General features: G+C 37.3%; 2 protein-coding genes across 3 annotated transcripts in view; one reads left to right on the top strand and one right to left on the bottom strand.

Moving 5' to 3' along the window:
* Positions 1–255: 255 nt before the first annotated feature.
* LOC136247458 (protein phosphatase 1 regulatory subunit 14C-like) lies at positions 256–10,255 on the bottom strand. The gene is made up of 4 exons (XM_066039173.1): positions 9,797–10,255; positions 3,744–3,824; positions 1,444–1,482; positions 256–460 (listed from the first exon to the last, which is right to left on the bottom strand). Exons 1-4 carry the CDS (start codon positions 9,968–9,970, stop codon positions 410–412), a joined length of 345 nt encoding a protein of 114 aa, XP_065895245.1. The 5' UTR covers positions 9,971–10,255; the 3' UTR covers positions 256–409.
* Positions 10,246–12,091, top strand: part of LOC136247455 (dynein axonemal heavy chain 1-like) — an 83,486-nt gene continuing 81,640 nt past the window's right edge. The window contains exons 1-3 of one of the 2 annotated variants that reach the window (XM_066039168.1): positions 10,246–10,668; positions 11,264–11,336; positions 11,886–12,060. In XM_066039168.1, the coding sequence (XP_065895240.1) occupies positions 10,519–10,668; positions 11,264–11,336; positions 11,886–12,060 (398 nt within the window). In that variant the 5' untranslated portion in view covers positions 10,246–10,518. The remainder of the gene's footprint in view (positions 10,669–11,263; positions 11,337–11,885; positions 12,061–12,091) is intronic. The other variant, XM_066039169.1, reaches the window with a different exon arrangement.

The following is a 12,091-nucleotide window of genomic DNA, read 5'->3' as shown; positions in this document are numbered from 1 at the left end:
TGGTCACATCAAACACTCAGCAATCTTGTCATGTGTTTAAAATGTGCTGTGTAGAAAAACGATTTCCACATTGCAAAAACAATTTTTTTAGTGATGAATTTTTTAGTAGCTGAACTATGCAATGCTGACTCACTCAATTATTCTTCTTTCACAGCATATGCTTTATGGCACCTACAGTGGCACGCCATAACTCAGTAATATTGCCATGAAAAAGAAAATCCCATCATGCTTTGTCAAGAGTTAAATAAACCTGCATCTCTTTCAAGCATTGTTTTTTTTCATATACCCACATTTTAAAATCTGCAATTGCAGAACAGTACTTACAATAGGACTAGTACATGTACAGTGTAACTATAGTATACTATTTAACAATAGTCCTAAAAATGGCATCACTATAAGCTGTGTATTGTCAGCTTGGCTTCACTGACTGTAACTTCTCCAATAGCTGTTTAATGAATTCCTAAAAGAAATATTACAATATTAGATTCCTGACAATGCCAAATAAAACATGTAAACAATGATAGCACAATACCTTTGTTATGTAAAAAAAGAGAGCAAATATTATAACTATGTGTTTTGTAGACAAACAAACATGAACGTTTTGTAGTTATTTTATGAGGTCTGTACCATTGGAGTAGTTTGTGGGAAACTGGTCTTATTGCCTATTGTATTTGAAAGTATCGAGAAATGCCGATTTAAGTACATATGCAGCTTATCAATCATTGAAGCTATGTGTACCAAATTTTACACCAATTCCTTACCTTCATGATCATCCACTATGCAAGTAGCCAACAGCTAAGTTTTCTGCCATTTAAAACCAAATGTATCAGGCAAGCTCAAAAGTGGTGGGAGATGGGGGCCCGGAGGAGGGAAAGAGGCTCTCTAAAATAGGAAGGCGTAGGGATGAATTGGAGCAAGTTATGGGCCACTCAGGTATCGAAACTGGCTAAGGAGATAGATATACAGTACAGCACAGGTATTTATTCAACACGATGGAGCTGCACAGCCATATACAGCCAACTTCAGGCTCCATTAAGGCGGCAGACTGCATGTACAAGTTGCCACTGTACTTGGGAAAAGCAGCTAGCAAAAGCACACTACGTCTATCTGAATTTTATTGTAGTTTATTCATGTGGCTTTGTGTTCTCGGTAAAAAAAAAAGGATCAAATCTGCTGTCATAGGTGATAAGACCATTTTCCCAGATCCAGTCAGCAATGAAAGTTTGGTGTGAAGTTGGCCTGGAGATGGTGTGTGACCATTTCAACTCACTCCACTCACTTACTTGCACACACTGCATGGAAACACACACACACACACGTGCACGCAAGCACGCACACAACAAGTACTGTATGTGGGTGCATAGTTAATGCATGCATGTGAACTACCTTGCGCTACACATACAATTCACACAGTACACAATAAACACGTCCAGCACGACTTACTGGTACTTCTGATGGTTGCTTACAGTCCCTCAAATAATCCTACAGATGATAACAACAATTGTGCATACTGAGCAGTCAGCATGGTACACAGTAGCCAACAGTGCATTATAGTTCATACATAATTTAATATGTGAAGAGTACCAGACAATAATTGGTTGGAAATTGCTCACATGTACATAAAAAAGCAAGCTGGGGGTAGAACTACATGCTGAAAGCCAAATGTTATACATGACATATACGCACAAAAAGAGACTCAAGACTTTCTACCATTACATAGTACTATCCTGCTTGTGGAAAAAAGTAAAGGACTATTTTGCAAAAAGGTTTCTGGATTAAGTTAATTATGTTTTCACCAGATGAAAGTGTTCTGTCCTATTATCAAAATTCTACTTTTCCAGGTCAGTTTAGGCACTAAGGGATACTTCAGAACCTTAACTAAGTGTCTGGATTATGTAGGTGCCCTCAATGTCTTTTTGTTTGAGTGTCACAGGTACATTACATTTCAGTTGTGTACACATCTGTAGACAGATCACATATCACCACTGATATCAGTTATGGCTTATTAGCTTTGACTGAGAATGTTCACAAGTGTTGACTAGACTAGTAATTTAATAGGTAAATTAAATAGTGTGGGGTTTCCCCTAACAAACATTCTTCTGGCTCAAGGTGTGCTGAGAGAGAGAGAGAGAGCTCCTACCAAGCTAATATTGATGACTACATGATAAGCATGTACAGCTCAGGCATGTATGTGTTATTTGGCACACACCCGACATGCTACACCTGTGGAGGTTTTTTCAGGACAACACCTTTAGTGTGTATTTGGTAGGGCTGAAACAAATACTGCAAATACTTGTCAAGGTAAAATTGGTAAAATTGGTACTTGAGTACTCGTTAAGATCACATGACCCAGCTCACATGATGCATTTGCCATCAGGGAGTGACACAATGAAGGCTATAGAGTTTGATTGGCATAGTTTCTTGCTAGGAACTCTAACATCAGTACTTTAATACAGTGTGTGCATCATTGTTGTTACTTGAAAAGCTGTAAACTATTTCAAGTCAGTATAAAACATCAAATGACTACAAGTATAAGTAACTAGTATTTGTGAGTACTCGATCATTAACTCTAGAGAATACTCGAATACTAAAAAACATGATTGTTTCAGCCCTAGTGTAAGTATTTAGGATGGCAAAGTATAATGAGGACATGGGTGGCACTGGTTGCTGTGCGGATGCACAAAAGACCGCCTGTAATTCAGATGTACACCAGCGGCATAATGCCCCACCATTGCTGTTATTCATCCCTTCCTGTTTGGAAGGTCGCATGACTTGTGTATCAGGCAGAGGTACTATATGAGTATTATAGTATGTTCACGTTGAGCTGAATCCTGAAAAACAGCTAAACTAAAAGTGGATTTTTTCTCATCAGAGTTAACATTTCAGCCAACCAGATTATTAATAGTAACAGCAAAGGTGCCAACAACAGACACATATGGTTTGGCTCCATTGCAATATCGGGAAAGGGCTGTAATGGACACTGTACTTATACGGCTTCCCCATAGGAAATGTGTTGTGAAAATTTTGATTGGCCGTAAATATTATGCCAAACATTTGAACAACAAGATTTTGAAATATTTTTAGCGGGTCAAGCAGTACTACAAATGAGCCAAATTTCGAGCTTGTGTGTAATTGCATCCATGAGTTATTAAATGTTTTTGAGGATTCAGCTCAACGTGAACGTACTATAGTGTATAGGAAAGTACACATGTCACACACAGATACACGCACACATTCCTATTTTATGGTATAATCATACTACTAGACAAGGCAGACAATGAGGTGCTAGACTGATAGTACATGACGAGTGTTAATGTGTACCATTCAAATGGCATGTATTTGTGGATTGTACTAAGCTATCTTATGGGTTTCTTAACATGATTGATGTAAAGCTTTGTACAAGCTAAATACTGGATAAATGCTAAACCATAATTGTACATTTGCAGGAGTGCCGCACATTGTATGTAAGCTATATTCAGCAAGCAAAGAGAATGCTTAACCCCTCTAAAAAGACCGAGGTAACAATAGCAAACCTGTCTGCCTAATTACGCCACCATTATAATAAAGTAACCTGGCTATATAAACTGGTCATTGTGCAATAAAGTCAAGAAATGTTGGTCCAAAGGTGACTAATATAAATGTTGGTCTAATACATACAAAACTTTTGTAAAGTCTACACATTACAAAAAAAAATCGTTTACCTTAAATGTCAGACTGGTTCTACTACAGCAATATAATTTTACCTGTAATTTCTGTTCTCGGCTACTTTCTTCTATCTTCATAACATCATCCAGATCAAGCTCGGGATAAGAGTCACTGTCATTCTAATGGGACACATAAAATACTGTTAGCATTGTGTAACAACAATGTGAGACAACAGTAAGGCACATGTGATCCACACTCTGTATGTATTATACATACGAACATACATACACTGCAGGGGGTATGAACAAATAAACAGTACAAGTACAGGTATAGGTTGTCCCAGTGCATTTAAATTTCACTATAATAATGTGAAAAACTTGCAAATAGTGTGGTATTTCACTGAAATGTTAGTGTTGTTCTAATGAGTCTCTTATTAATATAAATGTCTTTATGAAATACATACATATATATATATATTTTGCATTTTCATGAGCCTGGCAAAAACACAAAAGCCTTGCTTGTGATAGTGAGCGACACACAAAATCATGAAAACTTATTTCATGAACCACTTCAAACCACAAAATTAGTGACAGTTCACTCATACAACTTTCCTTTTATGTAGCTACTTCCTTACTGCTTTTAAAGCTTGACTACTAGTAGCTCAGGAACTCCTTTTAATTTCTTAGTATGTATCATATTTACTTGGTTAAACGCTGTGGCATTAAACCAAGGAAATATGGCACATTCCAGACAATTTTCCGTCGGGTGGCACTCAACAATTACATATTATGAGTACCCCTTCTGAATGGGTCTACCAAGAGTTCATATACAGAGAGAGTATCCAATGCTGTCAAAATTCACTGTATTCAAAGATTGCATCATATCCTGAATACATAATTCCATCACCTGGCTTCATGGACTGAAGTGTGTTCATAGGTGTTGAAATTGTGTTGATTTAAGAGAAGCAGCATTCTTAGTGCTTTACTTTGAACTCTTGGTAATACCTAACAAGACTTTAAATCATTGTAACAACATAGTACTGTAAAGCAAAGACCACTTCAGATTATTACCTCTTGTTGTTAAAACACCAATTATTCCGGACGTTACATGACAAAGAGGTAGACAATACACCAGACCCTAGACTTGATCTTGTGGATTGTGCAATTTTTTTTGGATTCGACTAAATAACTAATCAAAAGTGAGAAATTCCATTCAAATTTCGTTCTCATTGGCCTATTTCATGTGAGACCACTTTGGTGACCACGGATGTGCTATCTGCGATAAGCGCCTCCACGAAGAAGTGGGTGTGGAGGACATACAATACTGGTGGAAGCATTATTCATTCAACAACCTCATTTGTACCAAATTGCAGAGCTTTCTCCAGAAAAATTAAGTAGAGCGGTAAAAGTTACCAGCATCAAAGTCATTTTGTGAATTATATACATTCTATTTACCACATCAAAATAATTTTGAGTAAAGTAGAGTGGTGCCTACTACTCTTTTAAGGGAAGCCCTTGAAATAGATTTTTAGAACTCCCACTACCTGTCCATTACTACCCGTAGAACAACTTCAAACTTGTACCACTTTGTAGCATTCAACTTGCCACTTAACCTCATGTAGTAGCACAATTAGTTTAGCTTGAGGCACAATTCAATATGTACTCTTTGTATATGGTATAGGAAGTGTGTACAATATGTGTATCTTGTGAGCAAATTACTATTTAAATTAAGTTATAGTATTAGGATAACATGTCGAAGCCAGACCAACTTGCCAAATTAATGCTCTATATTGCAATGAAACCCAGCTCTCTGTTCTAGACATCTTGAGATGTCAGTGGTCTAAATCTAGTACAAATGGGACTATGGACTAGTATCCTAGGTGTCCTGATTTCAGGTGTCAAAATACATGGATACATGTATTGTACTACCACAGAGAAGCCTTGTAATAGTCAAGGTATCAAGCTGTCCTTTTTGAGGTGTTCCACTACATGCACTGTCACAAAGCAGTGACCAGCGGTTCAATACATTTAAAAAAAAGTCAGTATACTGGAATCTCTAGCAGCATCCCATGGCTTTGCTTCTCAAGTTACCAAGAGGTTAGAAGGATTCTGTCACATTATAAAAGTACAACACTTTAAAAGAAGCCTCATTACTGGTATTTGTAGTGGTACATTGTACTTTAGAAGATTTCATAGCAACCAGGGCTGAAACAAATACTGCAAATGATTGGATACTTATTTTGGAAATTGGATAGTAATATTGGTACTCGAACACTCGTTAAGATAACATGACCCATTTTTATCAGCTCACAAGATGCATTTGTCATCAAGAGGTAACACCATGACGGCAAATGCATACAGATAAAATGTATGATAGATAGATACATGTAGTATCCATAACAAATCAGTTCTCTGAAATTATGTTAAAGAAAACATGACCATTTCAGCCCTAGTAGCAACTAAATGTCAAATTCAGACCACAAACAAGTTTTTGACTTGTACAACAATTCTATAAACTATTAGAGATTTCATTCATACCACACTATAATGTACAGGTAGGGCATAAAACTATTTCACTGTAAATTCCTTTACTTGGTGTGGCTGGCAACATGGTTGTTTTACTAACAAATTGGCCAATGGGAACAGCCCTAGCTAGACATGAATGTAGTACACACAAGATGTACAGCGAATGAGATCACTTTGTAAAGATCACATATAACTACCATACATTCCCCAGGCACAGCCTCAGTTGATAGTCAAAATGAATGTTGTGTGTGTTTTGAGCTATACTGAGGACATTAGTGGTCACCTCCCTATTAAGACCACCTCATTATAGTGACCATGTCAAGTAGGTCCTAAACATCTTAACTAAGATGTACTTCATGACATCATTAATGACACCACCTCATTATAGTGACCATGTCAAGTAGGTCCCAAGCTTACCATGACTTCATTAATAACACCATCTCATTATAGTGACTGTGTCAAGCAGGGCTAAAGACTACTTCATTACAGTGGCCCATTAACTAGGTCCCATATGCCAATTAATAAGGTTTCATCATCACAAATTAGGAAATCCAGAACAGGTTGGAAGTGGCATGTATTTGAAGTAGGGATAGATTTCTGATATGGTTGTAGCTGGAATACGATACGACTAGGTATATGGAAAATGTTTGTATGCTTGAATGGTCAGGTTCTATTCATGATATTTGAGGAATATTAAATTTGAAAATGTTAATAGAATTAGAAGGCACCTACAGTATCTGCTACCTACCCAGCTAAGGTAAAGTATGCATGACATCTCTTAGCATTGATAGGTAATCAAGCACAGATATTTGACATGATGGAGATTTTAATGAAGCATTAAATAGTTATGCAGCTTTGCATGTGATAGCAATGGTACACCCATCATGGGAATAAATTAACATCACTATGTTAATGACACACTATCAAATAAGTAAAATATATAGCACGAAATAAATCATATTTTGTAGGACAGTTATTACACACGTATGACAGGTCCCAAAGTGTTTCATGCTAACATATATGCATACGTACGTACGTACGTAGAAGTCTGATGAAAGTGGAGTCTGAAGCAGTTTAGTGGCATACAACTTTCAACTCTATCTGATGTTAGTAAGTAGTCCTGAAATTAATTTTTCCAGGGTCAAGGTTACAAGAGACAAAAGTTTGACACTAAAGGGAAACTTTATGGTTGCATGACCTTGTTATTTGCTTGCATGTATGTAAAATATATATATATATATTTCAGAAATGCTAGAAAACATGTGGGTCTCCCTACAAGGAAATACTGTTAAAAATCTGAATTCCATGTAAACAGCTATCCCTCTGTTCCTAATTGCACAACATATCTCTATCCTCCAAATAAAGGACGCTTGGCATACCATTACAATTCTACCTCAAAAAGGACAACCGCAAACAGCAAAACTTACCGGGCCTTAAATCAAGGGACTACATGTAAACAAAAAGGGTGGGGTATCTACAGTGAAACCTGATAATCAGGACACTTGAAAATGAGGACACTGTATAATCTGGACACCCTTTGCATGTAAACTTTGTCCAAACGTATCCTTAATAATTATACAGGTTTCAGTGTTATTTCAATAGGATGACAAATCAATGTCAAAAAACAGGTACCCACATTATGATTTTGCAGAGGTGTAGCTAACCACATTTGAATTTCAAATAACAGGAAACGCGTGATGTAATTATGACTAATTATCACCAAAAAAGGTATGATATAAAAATATCTTGAACTTTGGTGTGGTGCCATTACTAACCATTGCAACCACAAATTGAAACAATTAACATAACTTAACAACCATTGTTGCTATGATGTCATTTCACACATAAACACTACTATACTAACTCTAGACCTTTCAACCACCAAATTAACCATGTAACTTGCACAAATAAGCAACACACGTTGTAAACAAGGTCTAATCATTGCATTCTAAGCGCTAGCATAAAAGCCAAAGATTTAAGCTTGTATAGACAACAAATACAAAAGACAGTTCACAAAAATAAAATTTTCATCTGAACGTCTCACCCACCCTAAACTACGCCATTTACTGAAAAGCAAAGTGGCCGTTATGCTTTGTTTTCAGCTATGTTCAGCCTGTTACATAGCATTACAAACGAAGAACAGCACGAGAAGCACCTCTGCAATCAAACTAATCACTACAGAAAATACATGTGTGAGAAGCCATGACGCACTACTGCAAGTCAACACCTCGTATTGTCAGCAAAAGAAATGGGAGGACAAAGGTAAGTCTATGATGTGCGTATTTTATGAACTGTGGTATGCACTGATTGGGCTAAAGCGACATCTAACAGAGAAAAATTCAAGGCCATATGTAGCTATAAGTTAAGTCAGTCAGCCTCCACAGAATAACTTATTGCAAATGTTTCGGGTCACACGGGAGGCTTGATTCTACCCAACTGATACTGCCAAAAGGACTCTAAAAAGGTATCATGATGCTGATATTGTTTGTGAGAAAGCACAATGATCTCTAATACACAGTACTGTAGGATTATTATTAAAGCTACCACTGTGAGCGGATAAACCACTAACCTATTTTTGCAATTTATTATGGCAGAAGTTTTTTTTGCAAGATTGTGTATTTTCAGTACTACACGGCTTTCTAGGGGACAACTTGGGAGCAACCAAAAGTGCCCTGATTTTCAAGGTCAGTTTACATACAATACTAAGGGATTCAACAAAGTGTCTGGATTATACAGGTGTCCTTATTATTGAAGGTGAGGTTCCAAGAAGTTGTATATTTCAGTATTCAAGGTGCAACACACAACACTACAGGTGTTAATAGGTCATAGAATTATTAAACATCTCTGTGTTAAACTACTATGGGATACTGTGGACACCTGGGGATTTTCAAGCAGGACACAGATAAAGGATACATTGGGATTGGTATCTAGAATAGGTTCCCAATATTTGAAACTCCACGTTTCACTTCCATTAACTATAACACAACCTGGTATGCAAATTCATAAAATTATAATCTTTTATTTGTTTAAAAAGAACCTTTATTTGATTATGCAGAAATCAATCACCCATTACATATTATTATTATTGTGAGCTTCAGACTATTATTTATTTATTATTATTATTATTACTGGATGACTATGTTGCACACATGCCTTTGTGTGCAGTGAAAGTGGATACTTTTGACACTCACATAATCTGGTGACTTTGCAATGGTCCCAAAGCCTTCTTTAGTATGCATATTGATCTGGAAAATCAGGAAACTTTTGGTCGGTCACAAGATGTCCATAATACACATGGCTTCACTGTATGCGAATGGATTTGAGTGACACTTGAAGCTTTCAAGGTAATGCTACACTGTAATTGCATGCTTCAAAAAAAAAAAATATGGGGCCTTGTGCTTTCCTTGCAAGCCATACAAGCTTAAAACATTTAATCTGTTTACAAAACAATCCTTACATTACAACAACTTTCTCTATAGAACAGAAACCCTTCTGTTTCAAATTCTTACTTCCACAAACCCCTGCATAGACTTTTAGCAAACACACAATTTTATTTTTAATATTGATGTATTGAACAGAAAATTTCCTGGAGTGGTTTTCTATGCAGTACTAACACATAAACAAACCTGACAGCCAAATAAGATTCTTAGTTGATCATCCATCCATTGCTCGATGTCCAAACGTTTTTGTACCTCTTTACGATCGTATCTCTGGGTAGGCGGTTGACGCGCCCGCACCTTGTCTACGTCTTCTGCATCAAATTTGACTTTGGTTGGCGATGAGACCTCAGCACTAGCCATTACTTTGCTAGTTCAAAACTGTTTTTCTCGCTTCCTCCCCTTAACGCGGACCGGAAGTTTCTTAGTGTTTGTCTCGGTTTGTTTTAGGTGTGGCTACACCAAACTACGCTGCTCCAATCAACAACTTCAAAATAAATCACGGTAGACAGTATTGACGCTTTAATGCAGCAAGGTTGAATGCAGCACACAGTTTCCAGTCAATCGAGCTTGTAGAATTTTGATAATCGCGAGACCTCCCAAGTGGCGATAATAACACGGATATTGTTGTTTCCGTACATTCTCCGTGCACGTGTTTTATAATGTCTGGCACCCTGGAATAAACCTATTCCATAAAATTCTGCGAACAAAAAAAAAAAAACGACATTTCCAGCTAGCATTTGTCATAAAGACGAACCACTGCGCCACCAGTACAACATTTTTTAATGGACGCAAAAATGTATGTCAAAATTTTTGAAATTCTCCCTGTCAACCGTCAAAAAATTCTCTCTCAACAAAGGTGGAGACGATGGGACTGATATACGTTACTTCTTGTCGGAGTTTGCTTGCATATGAGTAGGAACGCGGATAGTCAGGGCACGAGAGGGCGACTGCCTCGCACGCCCAAGAGCGGGGGAAGCCGACCCGATACTGGATTTAACGCGCCTCAACGTGGTTTTTATTCTGATGTAGCCACTGTAGGTGCTTCACAAAAACTTGGAGTGAGTGTGTGTGTGTGTGTGTGTGTAATGTTTGTGTCGTAGTTGCAGATTATAATTGGGGATGCACTTTTACTGCGCAAGTTGTAGTAGCTTGAATTTAAGTCCTCAAGGTTTAGTGATGGGTGGCACTAACTACAGGGGATGTTTCATTAAAAATTTGAGTGTTAAAGTTGATTTGATTGCCTTTACCTTTGGGCATAGTTTGCTGAACATAATGCTCCGAACACATGAGATGATGATTGAATTATGCTTAATGAAATTAGTGGGGGGGAAACAGAGGTGGTAATTTATCCATGTTGCTCAGACAGTTGTCTTTGCTACAGCTGGAATCTTTAGCTTATAATGTACTGTGTGTGTATGTGTATTGTCCCCATTGCATGGAAAAGTATCTGCTTTAAGCTCGTGTAGTCTACATGTGTTCTCCAAAATAAAAGAAAAAGGATGACAGGAGTGGGATTCGAACCTACGCCACGAAAGTGACTGGTGCCTTAACCCAGCACCTTAGACCACTTGGCCATCCTGTCCTGTTTATTGTGTAGTGTTTTTTTATTACTGTATTAGCTGATGTACTTCAGTGCGTTTTGTGAATATGTAGGATGTTCTATGTGGTCCTCGAACTAAACAAAGTTTGGTGTGGCAGAGCCAAAGGGAACGACATCTTCCAGAAGGTTAGATACATAGGTTGTTAGTATTCACGTTTGTAAATAAGAAATTCATGTAAGATATAGGTACTGTATGCAAGGAAATTTTGACGTAAGAAAAATTTGACAAATTCAGACTTCAGCAGATTTGACGAATGAAATGTTGACGAAAATCCAGAAATTGTAGGCAATACCTGTACTTTTAAGAGCGCTTACAACAATTTGACGAATTAAACCGATTCGTCAAATTCGTCAAAATTTTTGACATCAAAATTTCCTTGCGTACGGTATACACTTTCACGGAACACTAAGTTATTTATTTGTATTCAGCCTTATTTGTATTGGCAGAGTTAAAATTGTCTGGTAATATTTTGGCGATTGCCAAGTTAGGATGTAAATGGTATGTACCATATTGTGCTTATCCTAATAATCAAAATTTTGAAACTTTAAAGAAAGTTCTGTCAAAAATTTCTCCCTCCAAGTTTTACCTCATACAGTACGCACATGATGCATTAATTCCCATATGTATGATACAAATGTGCCAATAATAGTAATAATGTGCCGTCTTTTTGATAGTGACCAGGTTCAAGGTTCCCGAAGACTTCCAGTCAATACTACAGTCACAGACACATGGTCCCACTACTCAGCTAGTAGCTAGCGACTATTATGCTAAGAGGTCATTTGACCCTAAAGTACAGGTACAATATAATGTGCCATCTGGTACCACTCCAAGGAAAGTAGAAGTTGAACGGTGAGTATTTGTAGATGTCTTATAAATAAGT

Source organism: Dysidea avara, chromosome 2 (assembly GCF_963678975.1).
Source record: "Dysidea avara chromosome 2, odDysAvar1.4, whole genome shotgun sequence".
NCBI lineage: Eukaryota > Metazoa > Porifera > Demospongiae > Dictyoceratida > Dysideidae > Dysidea > Dysidea avara.
This window is presented reverse-complemented; position numbering and strand designations above follow the sequence as displayed.

What these genes read in the sequence shown, in the direction of transcription:
- LOC136247458 (XM_066039173.1), bottom strand. Translation starts at nt 9,970, where the DNA reads ATGGCTAGTGCTGAGGTCTCATCGCCAACCAAAGTCAAATTTGATGCA. An exon ending in GAATCTTATTTGGCTGTCAG is followed by an intron (nt 3,825 to 9,796) that starts GTTTGTTTATGT and finishes GTGTCCCATTAG; the next exon opens with AATGACAGTGACTCTTATCC. An exon ending in AGCAACCATCAGAAGTACCA is followed by an intron (nt 461 to 1,443) that starts GTAAGTCGTGCT and finishes TATTTCTTTTAG; the next exon opens with GAATTCATTAAACAGCTATT.